General features: G+C 31.6%; 1 protein-coding gene across 1 annotated transcript; it reads right to left on the reverse strand.

Annotated features, from left to right (window-relative positions):
- Nucleotides 1-1,449: 1,449 nt before the first annotated feature.
- LOC128183058 (latrophilin-like protein LAT-2) lies at nt 1,450-21,311 on the reverse strand. Its single transcript, XM_052851882.1, has 30 exons — nt 21,178-21,311; nt 16,640-16,771; nt 16,077-16,214; nt 15,513-15,650; nt 14,611-14,841; nt 14,457-14,519; nt 14,154-14,312; nt 13,889-14,029; nt 13,517-13,615; nt 13,322-13,416; nt 12,987-13,181; nt 11,587-11,658; nt 11,315-11,420; nt 11,094-11,231; nt 10,808-10,871; nt 10,103-10,241; nt 9,013-9,065; nt 8,569-8,677; nt 8,342-8,445; nt 7,235-7,337; nt 6,327-6,504; nt 6,145-6,214; nt 5,949-6,015; nt 3,651-3,736; nt 3,323-3,449; nt 3,184-3,225; nt 2,937-3,074; nt 2,665-2,790; nt 2,491-2,559; nt 1,450-2,297 (listed from the first exon to the last, which is right to left on the reverse strand). Exons 1-30 carry the CDS (start codon nt 21,299-21,301, stop codon nt 2,229-2,231), a joined length of 3,375 nt encoding a protein of 1,124 aa, XP_052707842.1. The 5' UTR covers nt 21,302-21,311; the 3' UTR covers nt 1,450-2,228.
- Between the last annotated feature and the right edge of the window lie 1,250 nt (nt 21,312-22,561).

Below are 22,561 nucleotides of genomic sequence, written 5' to 3' on the forward strand. Positions count from 1 at the left end.
ACTAAAATGTTAATTTTATACAGCTTGTGTTACATTAAAATATTAAAATCAATGAATTCTTAACAAACTTATAGATATCTGATAGAACCTTCACTTTAAGCTGAATGTGTAAATAACTGCTGTGGAATCATTAGATTTCGTGGTGGCTCAATTTTCGTGGATTTCGTGGGTACCACTCATCCACGAATTAACATCCTCCACGAATAATATATTAGGGTTATAAAGTCATATTTCATTTTGTAGGTATAACAAAATACACGCAATTACGTCCCCACGAACCTATAACATTTCAGCAATCCACGAAAATTGGCCCCCACGAAAATTAATGATTCTACAGTAGTCTGGGCTAACTTTACTGGAACCCCGCAAAATAGCAGAGTGTGTGATGTCGGTCTAACTGGTTTTTGATTTCTGCACGTTAGTTTCGATTACATCGGAATGTTTGTGCTGGAACTTCCGTGCGTCAGTTCGAGTTGTTGTCTCGGAACTCCGAACGTACGCTTGTACATGAATACCATGGAATATTTTTTAATCAATTAAAATACAATTTGTTGAACTTTTGTTTGGTTTTAAAGGTTTTATTTGGCATGTACTTGAGCAAGTGTAACAACTAAGTTGGGTAGTATCTTAGCAGAAAGCCGAGATGCATCCTACGGAGCTAACAACAACTTCACGATGAAACCTGAACTTCAACCTTAAACTTCAATGGTGAAACTTTTATTGCAATAGGGCCCGATATAGGGCCCCAAAATGAAATAGCATAGCTGCGTGTCTATAGCTCCTGGTCTGATCTATTTTGAGCCATTTGAGCTTTCTTTAATCACCAAAGCAGTTTCTGGAAACTTTGTAAAATGTAAATAAATGACGGATTATTCATAGAAAGAAAACAAAATGGCTTACAATCAAATGCATACTAACAAAACAGGCTTTTTCTTTTTCTTTTGTATGGAATAGAAGAAAATATATTCTAAAAATGAAAATAGGATGTGGATTCTACTATTATTGATGAATATAACATGTAGATATCATTATCACACTAACGCATTTTAATATGAAATTGACTATAACGTGCGTGCTCAGGCAGGAAGGCGTTGCTGGTTTCCATAAGAATATTTTTTAATTGTCTTTGATGCGCAAGTTCTGTTTAATTATTTACGGTGCATAACTTTAAAATAGACATTATCATGTAAACTTAAAAAAAAACCAATTTAATTCATTTGTTTTCAGATTTTTTTCTAATAAGTGTTGTCATCATTATGTAAAAAGAATCCGTGCCTTTTATCATACAGGCAATAACATTTAGACATTTTTGAAATTGTCAAACAGAAAATATCTTGCATTTATACTCAAATAAATAAAATTTCATTTATATATCCTCTTTAAAATGTCACTAATGTAAAACGTAGGAAAATACATAGGTTTTTTTGTAGAACAAAGATAAAAGACACATCGAATACTTAATATATATTTTAACTAGTTTTTACAATACCCCTATATACATTTACCGAAAAAAATGATCAAAAATGAGTGTCAGCCAATTAATAGAATCTATCAAATGAAAAAAGTGGTATTATAAAGGTTACGCTGTTTAATTACTGAATTGTTAAAGAACCCAGAGTACATTACTGCAATAACTTTTCTTTTGTTTGTGACATAATGGTGTTCATGTATAGCTCAGATAATAGTTTTAAAAAGTTATGAAGTTTTCCTAAAGAATACATATCAAATCATGCAGAAATTTAATACAATTATTATTTTTATGATACTATCATAATATTTTATTAAAAAAGATACATATCTGTTTAGTAAATAGGTCGTGTATGTTTAATGAGTAACATGGGGAAAAGGGGGGTGGGGCGAGGTAAAGCACATACAATTAACACAGACAAGTTACCTATAGCATTCTTTAAAAAGGATTACGTATTCACCGTAAAAGTAACAATGCATTCAATTAAATGCTGAGCATTTTCCAGATAATATACATTAAAATCGTGTACCTTGAAAGCAATTATGTCCCTTTCCTACCAAACAAATTCAATGTTAGTGGTGCATTTTAAAATGATACATAAATATGCATATATTAGCTAGTAAAGTGCATTAATAATATTGATGAATGTACTTTCATTATGCAACAAATAACACAGTTTATGGAACACATTACATAAAGTTCACAGGCATTGAAACCAAATAATCACATCTATAACAAAGATGCGCATACAATGCATTGTCTACATTTCTGTAATAGTGTACTTTTTCTTCCAAGGGTTTAAATTGAAAGAAAATTGAAATCGTCTTCCCTGTAAAGAAATAAATTACCATATGACAACACGAAATATTCATTGCAAAAACAAATATATAATGCAAATAATTTCATAAAATCCAAGTACAAAAAGGAACGTGTTTTTACGAAACCATCATCATCAAATATGTCTGCCATTATTCACCATTATAAATTCAAAAACCAATTCACCAACATGAATGCCGCTTTACCGTGTTCTCTCTCGCTGATTCCAGTTCTAAAGTATTGATCGTCGATTCATTTTCGGAAACCTTAAAGCTCTGTGACGAATGCAATAGTATTTTATGAAATTGATGAAATTATATTTTGTTTTAACAGCTTTGTCAGAGAGATATATACAAAATACTTGGACATGTATGACTCACCTTTTCATTTGATAAACTTGTTGAACAATCAGTAGACAATGTTTCGTCCAATACAATCACTTCGGAATCTTTCACTTTATTTTTACCTCTCTTTAAAGCACGGATTCTTTCAATTATACCCTTCCTCTGTTTAAAAAATGCATTACAATTCATTGAGGTTGGGAAAAACTATTTGAAAGAAAAAAAATTCTTGGACAGGTTTTGAGAATTTTATCATTTTATCATCATAAAAATGCTTATAGGTAATTGTATATTAAGTTGTTTTTTTTCACCTTGACTTTGAGCGATTTGGAACCCAAGTTTGAAGTAAGCTGACTTGTTGCAACAGTAGTAGTTTCTTTTTTGCTTTCTTCAGTGATACTTTTAAAAGCACTGAAGGCGGGGTACTCGTGTCGCAGAGCTTGCATCACCTCATCAAAACAATTCCTCAACATGTACACATGTCAGTTAAAAAATATAATTACACGTAGGAATATTTTATAGTCCAAAACTGAAATTTCTTGTAAAAAAAAAAACTACCTTTTTGTTTAGCACAACATGTGAAATGAATATGAAAAGGCCCTGAAAAAAAGTATGTTTATAGTATCTTCTGTTTTAATACTAACAGAAGATAATTTGACACACAATTCCAAAAAAAAAAGTTAATACTAAAGCTCACCTGACAAGAATTTGCAATGACAAAAATATACTGGAAGACATCTACATGTTCATTAACGGCCAGAATTCCAAATAGCCAGGTTACTCCAAGAACTGGTAGGAGAGTTCCCAGTGATCGCAGACCAGATCTGTCAGGGTAAGGATATTTAACTTAATTTTCTGTAACTTGGTCTATCAATAAGTCGAGGCTTTTCTTTTACATCGGACATGTGAACTAAGATATTTTGATAAAACATGATTCACCAAACAGTACTATTAAATCAGTTCTACATTTCTTTTGTCTGTTTTTGACTAAGGTTGCTTAAAAGTTGCTTAAATGTTTCACTCACGTTGCCTTTTTCTGTAATGATGACTTTGATATTGCGCTTGAAGCACATAATACTCTTACAAGTGTAACAATTATTGCAATGTTTATCTGAAATACAATCAAATTAAAAGTAAGTGTTAACAGTCAGCATGACAAAGTTCATTTTTTTTAAATAAATAAACTGTGTTATCATTTTTTTGTTGATTTACTTTTTAATTTATTCATTTATCGTTAAAATTGTACTAAATTAATAAATACAATTATCCGTCTTATATCTATAAGACACCAACATCAAAGACAAGAGTCCCAGGGCTCACATTGCTAATCTGAGCAACTTTGGTGACAATTTTCATCAAAGAAGCTTCATAAAGTATACTACTATCTATAAAATGTGATATATGTGATATAAAATGATCTTAAGATTTTTCTCCACAGATAGATGTAGATGTTTAACAATGAACCTCTTTAGGTATATTTTGTTATTATAACAATATACAATTAAAACTATATCAAACTGCTTTAATGCATAATAAGATAGCGTTACTGCTCCAGAAAAGACTACGTTAAAAAACCTTCCCATGCTATTAGTTAAATGGTTTGTATGTGACGTAATATGGTTAATACATGTAAATTCCATATAGAATTTACTGACCATGTAAAACCATATTAGGTTACATACAAACCAAGTAATGATTAAATCTTACCGACTGCCTTTGTTCTTATGGTTACAAAATAAATAAAAAAAATGAAAATCAAGCTTCTATACCAGTTTTTACAAGTTCCAATTTGAGTACGAAAACTGACGTCATAATACTCTTAGAATGACATCATAATGCTCAAGGGGAGACATATATCTTACTGATTATATAAGATAGACTTGGTTTCCACGTGAATGCTGTTAACCAATGATTTTCTTACAAATTAGCAGGAGGTAAGATATAGTCTAATACAGACTTTTGAACCTCTGTAGAAACCCGAGTATAAGTTACATGATTTTAAATTTAAACGAATTTCTTTTTAAATCTTAAAATCTCTCTTTGTGGCCAAAGTTCACAATTTATAAACTACGCTTTATCAGGCTTGCATAGTCATATCACATATATATGCTTTATATATTTCAGTTCTTCAGAAGGTTTTCTATTTAACGTCCTGTAACAAACATTAAATCCCTTTTAATTACCAACATTTGCCCAGTGTGTGTTTGATCTTACTACATAATTTGCAGGAAAAAAACCCGATTTTTTGGTGACAATATTCCAATAGTTAATCATACAAGAGAACACAAAAGGTTTTTAAATGAATAGTTTTTTTTATCTACAATTCCATAAAGATACATTATATTCTTTAAAAGTTTTTAGAATATTTAAAAGATTTTTTATTCATTCCTTTGTTAAAAACTGCCTTTAAGTGTAGTCCCACCTTACCCTCCAGGTTTTTGATCTGAACAAACTTACATTTATATTTCGGAGGATAATTTTACACAATGTCTGAATTTTTTGGCTAAACGGTTTGTGAGAAACAGATTTTAGATTTTTTTTAAGACGGCAACTTAATTATCAATTATCTGTTCTCCTTATAAGATTTAAACAGATTCTATCTTCTTAAGGATTTTGTATTGTTGAAATTGAACCAATGGTGCTAGAGAAGAAGTAAAAATGTAAGAAAATTTAAGGTATCCGATGCATAACGACCACATTTTTTACCTAATAAATGAATGGTCCGATATTCTTAATCATGATATCATTTTGAAGGTGTTATCAAATAAAAATACTCCACCAAAGTAATTTTCTAAATATTAATTATGGTCCAACTAATTACACCTTGAATTTTGCATTGAAGTCTATGGGCAACGTATGTTTTTATTAAGATATTGTAAAAAGTAAATTAAAAATTGTAAAAATCGTTTTGTTAATACATGCATAACCTTTTTTTTTTAAATAAAAATATGAAATAAAATGAATCATTTACCGCAGATATTTTGACGAAATTAATTCAAGGGGAGATAACTCTTTAAAAAATGTTAAGGTGCGAAATGACTGGCTTCTTATATGTTGTCAGTCCTTTGATTTTGGTTCATTTCACTTTCATTGTTATCTAGCAATACATGTTTAACTGGTTTAAAATGATAAAAAAAAAATTCAACATCCCTTCATTATACATTGAATACCTTAAAGACACGCAGACCGACGGATACATAGACAGATAGACAGACAGATTCCGTTCAACAATGGACAGGAAAGCTCTCTTGAGCTCAGATGACTCAACATGGTTAAATAAGTATTCGATAAAGTTAAAAGTAAAGTATCATAATTAATCTTACCACGACAATTAAACAGACAGGAATAATGAACATGTATAGGGAACCGCTTTCCATAGACAACCAGCAACTAAATATTCAATAATAATAATTCAAACCCAAAATAGCAAAAATGAACACGTAATATTAATATTAGTTTCGAATTTGTATTTTTAAAATTGTATAGAAAAAATATAATTTATCTAAATTAACCACTCACTAAAATCGCAAGTGATAATCCTTTCCCCAAAATGCTCCAACATTTGTTACTGTGATCACGGCAGGAAAACCTACAAAGAATGCAGAAATTTACGTTTATGATATTGAAGTATACCTCCTGACAATTTATAGTTGATTAACATTTAAAAGAGGAGCATTTATGACACAATCACTAGTACCAACCCCATATTACCAACAGAAACCAGCGGACTCTGGATTTAGACTTGAAATTGTTTGCCACATACATGGCGTAATACGTGACAGTTATGCTCATGAGGTAATAGACGCCCATCCCGAGCATACTGAAGAAGGTCACCAGGAAAAGGTAGTGAATGATGGCCGTTATTGCGATACACATATTCTGAAGAAAAAAAATCAAAGATTATCAGAAATCTCTCTTATTCCAATCTTGGATCCAAACGGTGTCAAATATTTTCTTTAATCGACTCTTTTACCATGGAATTTTGAGTATTTTAGTTTAGGGGGTGGTATGAAAGAGGGTAGAGAAAGAGAGGGGAACAATAGATATCAAAGTCATTTATATGTTAGTTAATATAAAGTAATAAAAATATAATTTCTTCTGCTATATTTTGCTTACAATTTTCTTCCAGCTTTTTATGAACACATTTTATAAAATATCACAAATAGTTTGCCAATCCTTTTCATACTCAGCAACTGGGCAAATTTACAAGATTCCAATCTGGTGTTATTTAACTTTTTCTTTGAAACTCTTTTGGTTCAAGGTAAATTGAGTTTGTTTTATCTTTGAATTAAAGGCCGAGTATTTCACCATCTATACAAATATTAATGAAAAAGATAAATGTTCATTTGTATTGTTATCAGTATTCCTTTTCAGAAATAAGAGGCTGATTGTAAGTTTAAATTTCTAATACAGCTGATTGTGTTTACTTAATTTAAGTAAATTAATCAAATATCAATTCGCGACCAGTTTCCCATTTAATTCAAGCCTCTATATGGAGCTAATTAAAGAAACCAGTTTTTTGGAGGTTAAATTGATTTGTTAAATAAGTTGTGGTATTAACAATGGACATGTTCAACATTGATGATTTCGCGTATACGTGTACACGTACCTCATTTTCTGTCCATTCCACCGCAGATAAAAATATGATATAGGACAATATCAATGAACTACAAAGATGCAGCATTATTATGTTTTGGTCACTTTTGATATATCTGGAAAACAAAATTTGATTTGAAGAAGGTTTTCCAACGTATAATTTCCAAAATAGCAAAAATAAGATTAACTTGAGCCGAGCTCGTTGCAAGCAACGAGGAGGTCTTCCGTTACAGCATCAAGTCAAAAAGGATTGTCAATCAGTCTTAATAAAACCATCTCCTCCTTAATGTAACCTCCTGCCTGCCGATTATTGAATATTTAAATCTCTCGTAAAACAAATAAAGGCATGTCTGTGATAAGTTGGGGATATATTATGACAAAAAAGGTATTGACTGCTTCTTTAAAACACTATTACGCACAAGAAGCTTTTCCCTATAAGCAAAATGAAAGCGGGTATGCATGTCCTCATGTGAAGCTTTTAACTCTCATATTAGGCAATATCCAAACAATTCTATATTACAATTAGATTGATAAGATAATGAAGGACAACTTAGTTATACAGCAAAGACTTTCCAGGTACGTAGATCCATTCTTTAAGGGGCCAACCCAACCCCTTTTTTTGGTCTCAAATGAAAGCCCTTTAACATATGCACAACTTTTGTTCTATATGCATTTAGAAAATATTTCAAACTAAAAAGTTACGAAGCAAAAACATGAGTAAAAATAAACAATTTTTAAAACACAGATTTCAATTGTGTAGTTCAAGTAGTACAATTGGAAAAAACCAAAATACAAAAATCAGAGGACAACATTCAAAGCGTCAATTTTAAAGATTTCTAACTTTGGATTTTTTGCTACGGACCATTTCGGAGCCTTTGTCCGGACACGAATGCCCCTAAAAAATTTTAAAAGGGAATAACTCAAACCCGGAAGTTACGATTTCTTATTTTTTTCTGACTTAAAAATTAAATCTTATTTACAACACACCCTTAAAATTGGAATGAAATCGGATGACATACAAAAAGGTTAATAAGGTTTAAAAATCGTCTAGAAGAAGAATAACAATAATAAAGAATTACCATCAGAATCAATTCAAGGTCTTCCGTTGAAATATACATACCTCCATATCCGGACATATATAATCAATGTCATAACTGTGAATAATATGGAAATGATCACACCACCCAGAGACATCGTTTTCAAGGACTGCTTGTCTTTCACATTCTAATATGACATTCATATCTTATATATTTATTAACTATTTTGATAACTAATTTTCCTTTAAGGTATGTATATATAATTTAGAAAAGAGAAGTAAAGAAAAGTAAAAATGAAATTTAAGCTCACAGCTGAATATGGCCTCATCAAAATGGCAAAGTTCGTAAGATGGTTGCATTGGCACTTTGTTGTACTGTGATCGCTTTGTTTCATTTTGCATCCCCTTTCCGTCCATTTGCTAGTTCCGGCAAAATAGAAACGATTGAATATATTCATTTGCAGATAAAAACGATTGTAATCCGTTATTTTTCTTTATATGTCAAACAAAGTAAAGTCCTATAAAAATATAATCATATCTTAATGATGATGTTTACTAAGAATATGAACAAAAAACGATGAGAATACCATCTATTGTTGGTTATAGAGCTTTGATTGTAGAGTTATTATTTTTACTTTCAAACAATAGGCCAATGGCCTACTTAAAAGGTTAGTGACTTCCATGTTTTTAATAGTAAAAAATAAATCCCTAAAATATTACATCCTGAGAAAATAACATCTTTAAGGAAAGCATACCTTATAGCAAAATCCCAGGAGACGCATATGACTTGCATTCTTTTAGATTCAATCTAATGAAGAAATAATGCAAATTGAATGAAAAAAAAATTGATATTTTAGGAACCTGATATTTATCATTGCAATTCGTTTACGATATATTCAAAATGAAACACTTGGAATCTACCTAGTATCTGAATGGAAGCACATTAATGGAAATAACTTTATTTAAAGCATATGTATTGTTTGCAATTTAAAATCGCATTTATTTATTTTTACACAACAGCAATTATAAAACATGCAAGTTATCGTAGATTAGAAGTTGTGTAAGATTATATGCAATGGTCGACATCGTGACAATTTGCAAACTGTCAAAGAAGGAAACACTCAGTTTGCTACGTCTTAATACAATTTTCTCACAAATCCCTAGCAAAATCGCAACGCATAATAACTGAACATATATTTTTTCGTATTGTGCATTTACCATATATGTATACTATCTATGTAAAATAGCTGCTTTTTACCTCACTGTCTGATTTGTTTAATAGAAAAATGAACAGCTTGTTTTTAAATCTTACGGGGAAAACACGGTGATTTTGAAGTACGGTACGATTTTCTTTGAAAATTTATCTAAATCTGATTTCAATCTTATTATTTTCAAAATCTTAACCACTCAATAAATTTAACTTTAAAAAAGGTATTTAAAATTAACCGACGCTCTCTGTTTTTTGTGCGTAGGTTTAAGCTATTTACGATTTCTTTTTCAACAAATATTGAGTTGTCATTCTTATTGAAGCAGGTTTTCTAGGTCAACACAATATATGTATAAAACAAAGATTATGTCATCATGTACAACATATGTGAATTTTATCAATACTCTATCACATTTAAGCTTCGGTATCAGGAAATCAACATACAAGCTCGTACGTATTGTTTTTAAATTTCTTTATTATTTTTGTATCATGTATCAACCTGAAGATATACCCACCTATTTTATACACATCAACTCAATTTCTTAAAAATGTCCCTATTGTACAAAATATGTTATTGTTTACATATTATAAACATAAACTATTTTTTGTAATTGATTTGATAAGTAATGAATTCTTACTTGGTTGACGTGCTTAAACGTTAAATTCAGTGGCGGATCCAACTCCCCAAAATCATCCTGTGTTGTAAGAGAGAGTACTGCAGAATTGACATATTCTATTTTCTTTGGTGACGCTTTTTCTTCATTTTCATTATCATTTCTGATTATTTAAAAACATGTTATATTAATACACAAAGTAATTTAAAAATTATAAATACTATACAATAAATTTATTTTCAGGAATCAAAGATTTTAATCCAGAACTTGATGTCATGGAAATTGTGAAATTGATATGCTCTTGAAATGTTGAAAACTGTTTATCATCTCAATTCGGTAAATCTATTGACACTAGGTAAATATCTAATCAGAGGACCATGCTTGGTTTAGTATAGTATTGCATCAAATATGTTGTTTATTAAATTTTAATTGTCTTGTATATTTTGATATATATCATAACTTTCAAGAATCATATCGCGACTTTCCAGAATCATTTTGCTACAAAATAGTTGCGTCGTTGTTTTTTCTTTTACATTTACGTCTAAATTTTATTAGAGTTTTAAAACGTGCTGCGGTTCTGCTGCCGACGAATGCATTTCCTAAAATCGTTTTAGGTAATCTCTTATCGTATTTTGATAAAGTTTTTTTTAATGGTTTTCTTTCTTTAAACACATGCTATATTCATTGTTATATAATGTCGCGATTACAGTTAAAATGCAAAAGACTAACCTGTGGAAATCAGAGGACAAAATGTCTGACATTGTTTTGTAAATTACAGCCACAAAGTTGATTGCTATCAAAATGAAATAAAATGTTTCAGTGTGATAAACAGAAGTATACGGAATTTTTGCACAAAAAAAATACATTTTCTATTATCATTTTATTCTAGTTCGTGACATATTATTCTAAACTAGGGTTTTTAGTAATACCCATAATTTGTAACTTTTTTCTCAATTAAGCAAATAGTTGTTTTATAGGTATATTCAAAAACTGCGAAAAAGTATTATATGTATACCCTTTTCAGCATGTCCGCCTTGTTTTGGTAGCTCGAGAAAGGTAGATGTGTCTTCTAAATTTCTAGAAAGGTTCATCAAAGTCGTATCGGGAAAACGGATTTCTCTTTGGTCAATATTAGTTTTGTCAATTTTAAGCTCTTAAAAAAAGAAAAGAAAACACGGAAATAGGCTACCGTTCTAAAAAATAAAATAAAACAATGAACTGTTCAAATATATTTACCAAAATTTGAGCCACTAAACTGAGTCGTTGTAATATTGTGGTTTTTAATAATAATGTCACTAAGGCGCTCCATAGTCTTTAAGAGAGAACTAGCATCCTTTTCTGACTAAAGATAAAAACAACGGGATTAAAAAGCTGTCTAAATTCAGTTGAAATAGGAAAAGATGTTGTTACAAATCCGATGCAATTTGCTTCGTCATTTTTAATTGTAACCATAAATTTTTCGAAAGGAATATATAGTAAATGCCCTTTAAAATTCAAAATGTATATACCTCTTTACTGACAATAGACCATGACCTCGTGTTATTGGAGGACAAAACATTATCGACAACAGCATAAAAAACCTGTGAACATTCAAAATTAAACAGTTAAATAAACGATGAGAAAAACAACCCCTTCACAGAGAATTAGATTAGTTATGCTGCTCCTATTTATCATACCAATCCAAAATACTATTTCATTACATGGCCTTTTTTATTAAACCATATTTTATATATAACTATCTGTGTATAAAACATCGCATTTTGATCTAAAATACTTTTTATATTTGTATTGGATCCCAAATGATTTTTAGAAAGAAATAAACACTAGTAGACTTTTTTTTCTCGAACAATTGGAAGTCTTTCCACCTCATCATTTTTTTATGATTATAATATTTTTGTTTTAATTCAATTAATGAAGTATTTTCTCTGAGTTATTTTATTTTTAAAAATGTCAGACAATTTAGTATGCAATTTGACTTTTGACCTTTATGTCATTTTGACCCGCTTATGTAGACGCTTCCATCCCATGTGGGCCGGAGTATCTATGATTATTGGTTCAAAAGTTGTTAGTCTTTTAATAAATGTCCAAAACCTTCAGAGGCTATAATTGCTAGAATGGTGTGGTGGACCTCTTCGGTATAAATAGTATGAAAGAACCTCTAAGTGTACTGACGACAGTGGTAAAAGCTTCAAGTATCTACCTCAAACGGTTTATGAGGAGTAGCATAATAACAGCATGTTTTCAATAGGGACAATGCCTCTGTAATTGTTTCAAGTTAGAGGCTGAAGGGTTATATTTTGAAATGTCGTAAGAAGCCCTACCACATCCATGAAAAAGTTTATCAATACCTTCATTAACAAAATGAATATGAAAGCTCATTAGTACACATATTTTCAAAGACCTTGACCTTTGATCTGTATGTCATTTTAATCGGCCAAGGTAGACGCTTTAATTCCAATCAATCCGATGTCTCTACGAGGTTAGGTAAAAAAGTTGTTTTCAAAACTTTCAGGGGCAATAACTGCTGAAAGGGGGCCCCAGGTCTTTTCGGTAAAAAAAAGATTGAAGGAGCATCTAAGTGAACCTAACGCATTAGTAAAAGTTTCAAGTCTCTAACTCTGACAGCTTTAGTGATAACAAGCTTTTCATACACAAGGGCAATAACTTTGTAAGTTCTGAGAGCTATCAAGCAAAGGGTCGTTTGGTACCATAACTTTCAATGGTCAATTCTATAAAGATTTTTTTTAATCTCTCGTAATAAAAAGCTGTCCCTGGAAAAAATGAGAAAGGTGGAAAGACCTTATTGTAATTTTTCATTTATCATTCCTTATTGTTTTAGCAACCAAAAAAAAAGATGGCTTGTGACTTATCAGGAAATGAAATAATTAAACAAAAAATGGTAGATTACCTTTTTCTCGATAATTGACTGGGTAGAATTAGTGACGTTAACAATTTTTTCTAAGATATCCAAAGAGGAACTTAGGTCTCCAGAATTGATCTCATTCTTAGACGATGTTAGATTTTGCATGACTTGTAGAGTATTGTTCATCGTCTCTTGAATTTTCTCCTTATTTTGAATTCCGTCTTGTATTATACTGTCTAACTAATAAACAATGCATTTTTTATTAAAAATTGATATCTATAAAGTATTTTGATCTTTGATTGTATAAGTGTGTTTTATACAAAAATGTATATATGTACAAATGTCCATAGACAGTAAGTACTATACAACAATAGAAATACCTCGGTTAATGCAATCATTAAAGCTTCGTCCATGCACTTGAGAAAGCTAGGAGACACCCATATTCCATCTGAGTTACAATACCTTGTTACAAAGCCTAAAATATATTAATATATATTTTCTAAAATATTGAGAATGTGTTTTCATTAATTTATTCATTAGATTTATGTTTTTTAATTTAGAGAGCTTAATCAAACCGATTTGATTTTCTGGACAAGGTTCTTTTTTAGTTGTTCCAGCAAGTGTAGTATTCCATATTATACCGTCTGATTGTTCACTTTTGCATCCTTTCTGTTCTACAAATTTAAAACAGAATCAAAAGGCAACTAAAATGAGCAATAATTCATCGCAATGAATCCAATTTATATACCCACCCACTCCTAAACCATTAAGCAAAACAACAAAAAATATGATTTTATATTTCATTAAAAAATTCAAAATAAATAGTTCATCATTTTTCCATTTGGAATTTCTAACTTTAAATAATATCAATATTTGCATCATGTGTTTATTTATTGAATTGATTTGTTTTACTCCTCATTTATTCCAAAAATTCCTTTTTAACTCACGTGGTTGAATAACATTTATATAGACGGACACGGAAACTGGGCAATCGTAGCCGGAGTGTACACAGGTGTATCTACCTGAGTCATTGCCTGTTGCTGACAACTTTCTCCATATAGTGGAAAAATTAGTATAACTTTCACCAACTGAAATTAAAGTGAACACTACTTTGTGAATTCGTTTTTGAATCCCACGGAAACTCCAATGAAAATATTCTTCTTTGATATATTAAGGAAACAATTTTTAGGTACAGCATATTGTTTATCAAACCTGAGAGTAGGGACCCATTTTTCATGAAAACAATCCTTCCATTGGTGACATGATACAAAGATTCTGGATTAGATACTGTACATTGAAGGTAAATATTGTCTCCACTCGGTACTGAAAAGTCAAACTGCGGATTCATCTTAATTACCAGTTCAGGAATAACTACAAAAACACAGAACATCATTTCTACGATTTAAAAAGGCAACAGTTCCACGGCATTGTCATTTTTTTTTAAACTAATTGTATACCTGCCATTAACTTACTAATATAATGTCATTTTAAATGGTTTTTAAACAAAAATCTCACCTGTAACTGTCAGTTTCCGTGTTACGTAGGTCACCTCATTAGATACAGTTATTTTCCATTCACCTACAATGACAAGTGTTGAGAATAACAAACATTCCTTTCCAAAAAAACCGTAGACTATAGATTTCTTAAATAAAGCTGAATGAAAATTCACCTTTGTCACGCTGCATAACTCTATCAATTTGCAAAGTATGAAACGATGTTGCGTTTCTCATATCAGTAGATGTAATAATGAATCTTGCTCGTGAGGTGGTAATCATATATCCATCATGAAACCATTCGACCTTAAAATCTGAATGACTAAGTACTTGTAATTCGAACCAGGCAGGTTTGCCTTCTCTCAATTCCAAACTGTTACTTTTAAACTGAGGTATTTGTAGTATCTCTGAAATAAAAGAAATAAAAAATCTGGATCGTCATATTTATTTCGTTACTAGTTGAATACATTTTTTTTTAGAAAATTGATGATGAACCTTACCCCAAATGAAAACACTTTGGAGGATACATTTGCAAAAATAGCCAACAAACCCAGAAGAAATAATGCATATGCTTAGACTTTCGAATCGTGCTTTTACCATTCAAATTCCGTAATCAAAAAAAAAGTTTCATAATTTCTTCTGAGTTGATGTTACATGTACCTATTTCCACATGTAAATCAAAGATCATTATTATCCTATAAAAACAAATAATATTGTTACACAAAGAACAAATAAAATGGCAAAATTATATTTTTTAGCAGCAAAGTTATTATCACTATGGTACTCTAAGCAACAAATTTATTTAAATATATCGAACAACTGGCTCTTGATTACCCTATAATTTAAAGATGGCCTGCATCAATGCTTGGATTGTTATCTTTAGAATTTGACGGAGATAACTTGCAGTGTATCCACAAATCGGAAGAATTTTTTTAAAGTTATTTATTTGAATAAATCTGTGAATATAAAACATATCCTGGAGTATTAACTATTCAATTAATGTTTAACAAAGGCAAACCATTCTTTTAGAAGCACAGGTACACACCGATACTCCGTTTCTTACTTTGATTGTCCTTACCTTCAATACATTTCAAGCCTTGATATCTATCGTCACAGCCATCCATGCATGTGCCGTTGATATGATGACATTGCTGAGACTCAAAACAGTTTCCACAAGTCACACTGCAATTTGTACCATACATTCCACCATTGCAGGCTGTAAACATTATACACCATTACAGGCCGTAAACATTATACACTGTATATGTTACTAGACGTGCAAGCTGCAAAAAACTACATGGATATATATATATATACACACAGAATAGATTAAAATTATTTTTTCATTTAAAATTAATGCTAAATAACACTATATTCACTTTTAAATAGTCATAAATATTCTTATCATAATAAATTGAGCGAGACAATCTCGTTGAAATACTGCGTTATAAAGGGATCAAAATAAAGCACTTCGTGCTTTTCCTAGATCAGTTTCGTTCATTCTTACTTTGGTAAGATTCCATTCATACTTTTTCAATGAGAAAATATAGCGACGCTTCAAACGAAGGGTCATAAATCGTTCAATACACAATACAGTTTCTCTCTAATTTGCCGAAACTCTAACTTAAAATTATATCTGTACCTTCTGTGCAAATTTCCCCTTGATATCCGGGATCGCATCCCTGTTCACAAACTCCAGTAATATGATCACATGTCGAGTTATTAAGACAGTGTCCACAAATGCTGCTGCAAAGCCCTCCATAATATCCAGCGGTACATTCTTGTTAATTTAGCAAACATATTGTACTAATCAATACTTAAAAATTTTCTTTTCATTGTTGTATTTCTTTTTATTATTCAACAAATATGTTTGTATGATTCAATATATACTGATTTGTTTCATTATTGTGGCAAATATAGATTTGCTTCTTAAGGTTTTATTGTGGTCTTGTTTCTTAATATTAACATCAATTTATACTTAAAGAGTGAAACAAAAGCAGAATGAATATCTGCTATACAGAGTTCATATTTCAACACCTTTTGGGTAACATTCGATTAACTGAATAGCAGAGGTCTATCCTGTGAAAACAGCTTCACTGGTTTCATTAAATCAAACCAACACGTTATCAAGTTGTTCCTGTTAACTGTAGGGATAAATTTAGAATACAATGTACATTTTTGATTTTAAAAAAGAAAATGCGATACCTTCCTGGCAGAAACGCCCTGTCCATCCTGGATAACAACCGTATTCGCATTCACCTGATGATTTGTTACAGTTTCTACAAGTTGAATTGCATCTTTTCTCGCAATTCTCTCCAAAAAAGTAATCCTCACATTCTTGAAAAAAAAGTATACAAGAAAAATGTATTAAAACGATGTATTTTAAGCTCACCTGAGCTGAAAGCTCAAGTGAGCTTTTCTGATCACATTTTGTCTGTCGTCCGTCTGTCCGTCCGTCTGTCCGTAAACTTTTCATATTTTCAACATCTTCTCAAGAACAACTTAGCCAATTTCAACCAAACTTGGCACAAATCATCCTTTGGTAGTGTAAATTGAACGTTGTGAAAACTAAGGGCCACACCCTTTTTTAAGGGGAGATAATAAGAAATTAATGAACAATTTTGAGAAATTTTCAAAAATCGTCTTCTCAGAACCATTAAGCCAGGAAATCTGAAACTTGTTTTGAAGCATCCAATTCAAATTTGATTCCAATTGTACAAATCATGATCCCCGGGGGTAGGCTGGGGTCTCAATGGAGGTCGAAGTTTAACATAGGAATATATAGAGTAAATCTTTAAAAAATTTCTTCTCAGAAAATTAGCAGCCAGGAAGGCTGAAACTTGCGTGGAAGGATCCTCAGGTAGTGTAAATTCAAAGTTGTGAACATCATGATCCCACGGGGTAGGATGGGGCCACATGGGGGGGGGGGGGGAGTCAAAGTTTTACATAGGAATATGTAGGGTCAATCTTTAAAAATCTCCCTTTCAGAAACTAATCAGCCAGAAAAGCTGACACTTGTGTGAAAGCATCCTCCGGTATTGTAGATTCAAGTTTGTGAAAATCATGATCCCCAGGGGAAGGGTTGGGCCACAATTGGGGGGGGGGGGGGGTGTGTGTGAAATTTTTACATATTCATATATAGAGTAAATCTTTAAAAATCTTCTTCTCAAAAACTATAATCAGCCAGGAAAACTGAAACTTCTTAGCAAGCATCCTCAGGTAGTGTAGATGCAAAGTTGTGAAAATCATGACCGCCTCGGGGTAGGTTTGGGCCACAATGAGGGGTCGATGTTTTACATAGGAATATGATGAGTAAATCTTTAAAAATCTTCTTCTCAGAAACTAATCAGCCAGGAAAGCTGAAACTTGTGTGGAAGTATCAAAGTTGTGAAAATCATGATCCCACGGGGTAGGGTGGGGCCACATGGGGGTGTTAAAGTTTTACATAGGAATATAAATAGTAAATCTTTAAAAATCTTCTTCTCAGATTCTCAGAAACTAATCAGCCAGAAAAGATGACACTTGTGTGGAAGCATCCTCAGGTATTGTAGATTCAAAGTTGTGAATATCATGACACTCCCAGGAGTAGAGTTGGTCCACAATTGGGGGGGGGGGGGTCAAAGTTTTACAAAGGAATATGTATGGTAAATCTTTAAAAATCTTCTCAGAAGCTAATCTGCCAGGAAAGCTGACACTTGTGTGGAAGCATCCTCAGGTAGTGTAGATTCAAGTTGTGAAAATCATGATCTCCAGGAGTAGGGTGGGGCCACAGTGGAGGGTCAAATTTTAACATAGGAATATATATAGTTAATCTTTAGAAATATTCTTTTCAGAAACTAATCAGGCAGGAAAGCTGAAACTTGTGTGGAATTATCCTCAGGTAGTGTAAATTCAAAGTTGTGAAAATCATGATCCATGGGATAAGGGTGGGGCCACATTGGGGGGGGGGTGTTAAATTTTTACATAGGAATATATGGAGTTAATTTTTTAAAAAATTTCTTCTCAGAAACTAATCAGCCAGGAAAACTGAAACTTGTTTGGAAACATTCTTAGGTAGTGTAGATTCAAAGTTGTGAAAATTATGACACTCCCGGAGATAGGGTTGGGCCACAATTGGGGGGGGGTATAAAGTTTTACATTGGAATATGTAGGGTAAATCTTTAAAAATCTTCTTCTCAGAAACTAATCAGCCAGATGATTCTTTATAATTGTTAAAACTTTGTCCCCAGGACAATTCTTCGGTTTCACAAGAGGGTTCAGAGTTTGATGTACGTTTATACCCTATATATAAACAATTGTTAAGGAAGGAGTCTTTTCTTGTTTTCGACTTGTCAAACGTAAATTTGATTAATTGTTCATTAAATCCAGATGAAAGGAAATTAAAATAGTATATTTTTCTCTCTTTTTTACTATCACACAACTTGGCATAGAAAAAGTAATCAATGTATAGAATCTAACAAGGACTATATTTTTGGCGTAATATTGGCGTAGGAAAATATCACATGTTTCGCAATTCAGAATTGCAGCAGATTAATGAGTCTGTTTTAGCAATTCTATGTAAGAATCAAAATTCGGTGGCCACGCGTAGTCACGGATTTTCTTCATACTTGACAATTTGATAGACTTTGGTGAGTACAAAAGCCTAACACCATTCGTTTGTTGCTATGTGGTCCCGTTGCCATGGTAACCGAGGGTAAAGATGTAAAAATGGCATTTTAATGCTTATTTGAGAACATATTGTGAGTAATGTGGAGAACTTTGGGTTTCCAGGGTAGAATATATTATTAGAAATAGTTGTCATTTTTCAAATGTTTTTAAAATATGATTTGCCTATCATTTAATATTTATTCGTTTGATGAGATATCGGCGCCTTTGATTGGTCGAAAAATTTCTTTGATACCTGCATCAATAAAATTTTTGCCGGATCTACTTTTCTCAACTGTTCTGATCTAACACTATTTATAGAATGGGAATTTCCAAAATAAACACTGTCAAGAAAGTGTAAAGTTGTGTCTGTTTTATTGTCAGGAAACAAAATACAACTTTATAAACATAAAAACTTCAAAGTCTAACCTTCAAAAATAAACAAAACACAATATCTTATTCACGAAATAGAAAATTAAGCGTCTTCTCACGATTTCGTCTGCTTGAGATCAATTAACATTTCTGCTAGGCTGGCTGTTCCTTTTCCAGAATAATTATAACGAACATATAGGCCCATACACTTTCACAGTAACACTGCTGTTCAAATTTGGTAACGATGATTTTTTAATTTACACAGTATCCTACATAATCGGTCATCAGAAATTCAGAATAAGCATAGTTATGAGTACAATGCATCAACTCCTTCGATCGGCGCATTCCGAGCGGCAGATACTAGTATACCATTTAAGTACATCACTGGCTATATAGTTACCACAACGTTTACAAAAGTCGCTTATACATACTATTCTTTGTCGACATATTAACTATTTTCGTCCACGATCGCCTCTCCTTGGATGGTTATGTCCAGTTGCATTTTCCACCGATCTCACATGAAAACTAGTTTTATTACGAATTTTTCTGCACAGTGAATAATATCACAAGCTATCGCATGTATTTTCCTTTCGTTTTCAATTCAGCCGGTTCAGATTTAACTCACTATTTGTGTTTAATCCATTAAATTCAGTTCAATAGCTCTGCATCAGCTGAAGGCGCATCCATTTTGAATATTGTTGCTGTTGTTGTTTTGTATTCATACGCGCCGCTTCATTTACATTATTTACATTTTTGATCAATGACACTTCACATTTTTTGATTTGAAAATGTTATATTAAATGATAACATTGCGCATTGATGAAGTTTTCCGGTCAATTTTTTCTTTGATACGTCGTTCAATAGAAAAATTATCTTCATTTCTTAAATCAAATTACATTTTATAAGCGTTTTAAAGCGCCCTTTCTATACATTGGTTTTTGAGAAAAAATCACTAAAATAAGTTTTTATCTCTTATTAAACGGTCAATATATTAGCTTTTCTGTCAATTTATATCTTTTCATAAAGTCTCCATAATACATAAAAATCAGAAATATTTTATTATTGGAAGCATAAAAATTTTATCAAAATGCGGGTTAAGCAATATCAATTTTAGTATAAATATTCATTCCAATTTAGTAGGATAAGCTAATAGACATTCTTATATTCTATCATTTCATTGAAGAATAGAATCTTCAAATCTTAAACAAATGTCTACAGAACTACAAAGAGCTATACTTATTTTTATTATCCTTTACGTTGAGGAAGTGAGGCAGTGACCTTGACCTGACCTTAATGCAAAAACAAAAAGGTCAAAGTCGATTAAACTGATAGAATCATTTGGTAACATGATCCGTTTGAATGTGTCAAAATTTCATGAATTTCTTATTATCAGAAGTATATTTGATAACGAGAAGACTCCTTCCTTAAGGATCTTTTTGAGAACTGCAATACTCAACATGTGATATGACTATAAAATCATCCTGTTAGAAAAGGGACTAATGATTTTAAACATAAGAATATCCAGGGGGAAAATGGATTTTATTTATACATGATCTACATGTAGTATTGTACATTGTCCAGATAGTTTGTATTATGACTCCATTAAGCTAATTTTATCATACCTATTGTTCCTCAGGTGAGCGATATGACCCATGGGGCTCTTGTTTCATAACTAGAAATGTAGTACTATACAATTGGACAAGGTCTGAATTAAAATAAGTGCTAACCTTCTGTGCAGTGAACACCTTGGTAACCTCTTCCACAACCATTCATACATGTTCCGTTGATATAATGGCATTGCTTAGACTCAAAACAGTTTCCACAAGTCACACGGCAATTTGGTCCATACATTCCCCCAAGACACACTGTCAACATTATACAAGAAACTACACGTGAAATCTATATAAAATGTATGGGTATACATTGCATCATTAAAACACACATATTTTAAACATTCTGAATTTATATAATGGAAATTTCATTGAACTAGATATTCCTGCTGAAATATATTTGCTGTCTAACAGATGGAAATAACGCACTTTTTTCTAGATAAGTTTTATAAATCAAACAATACGGATTTTGACAAAATCCTTAATTTCAAAAATAATAATTTCTGATTATTTTTTATAATGGACATTTTATGAAATGTCCAATGTACTTTTTCATTCCAAGTGTCTCATCTACTGAATCTCTACCTTGGTGTCACATACCTTCTGTGCAATTTTCCCCTTGATATCCGGGTTCGCATCCCTGTTTACAAACTCCAGTAACATGATCGCATGCCGAGTTATTAAGACAGTGTCCACAAATGCTGCTGCAGTTCTCTCCATAAAATCCAGCAGTGCACACTTGTCAATTCAACAAATATTTTGTGTATTAATCATTATTTACTTATTTGTTTTACTATTGTGGTAAATGGTTATTTGCTTAATTTGATTTGTGGTTGTCTTATTTGTTAATGTAAACATCAGCTGATACTTAAAAAATGAAACAAAACCAGGATGAATCTCTGTTGTTCAGATTTAACAATGCCAGACATTTCGGGTAACATATGGGTCACTTAATGACAGAGGTTCATCCTGTTAATCCAACAATAATAAACACTTCTGGCTTCATAAAATCAAAAACACCTGATCAAGATATTCATGTAAATAAAATGATCAGTTCCAAATACATTATTTGATTTTAATAAAAAAAACATACGATACCTTCCTGGCAGAAACGCCCTGTCCACCCTGGATAACAACCGTTTTCACATTCACCTGATGTTCTGTTACAGTTTTTACAAGTTGGATTGCATCTTTTCTCACAATTTTCTCCGAAAAAGTAATCTTCACATTCTTGGAAAAGTTTACAAGAAACAATGAATCAAAACGATGTCTTCATGAAAAGCAGAAATATTGTTTCATACAATGTTTACACTTTTAAAATAAGTGCCAACCTTCTGTGCAGTTGAAACCTTGGTAACCTCTACTACAACCATTCATACACGTTCCGTTGATATGATGACATTGCTGAGATTTAAAACAGTTTCCACAAGTCACACGGCAATTTGATCCATACATTCCACCAGTACAGACTAAAAACATTATCTATGAAACTATAAGTACA

Source organism: Crassostrea angulata, chromosome 5, assembly GCF_025612915.1.
Source record: "Crassostrea angulata isolate pt1a10 chromosome 5, ASM2561291v2, whole genome shotgun sequence".
Lineage (NCBI taxonomy): Eukaryota > Metazoa > Mollusca > Bivalvia > Ostreida > Ostreidae > Magallana > Magallana angulata.

What these genes read in the sequence shown, in the direction of transcription:
- LOC128183058 (XM_052851882.1), bottom strand. Translation starts at nt 21,301, where the DNA reads ATGTATGGACCAAATTGCCGTGTGACTTGTGGAAACTGTTTTGAGTCT. An exon ending in TATAAATGTTATTCAACCAC is followed by an intron (nt 13,616 to 13,888) that starts GTGAGTTAAAAA and finishes TTAAATTTGTAG; the next exon opens with AACAGAAAGGATGCAAAAGT. An exon ending in TCCTGGGATTTTGCTATAAG is followed by an intron (nt 8,678 to 9,012) that starts GTATGCTTTCCT and finishes TGCCGGAACTAG; the next exon opens with CAAATGGACGGAAAGGGGAT.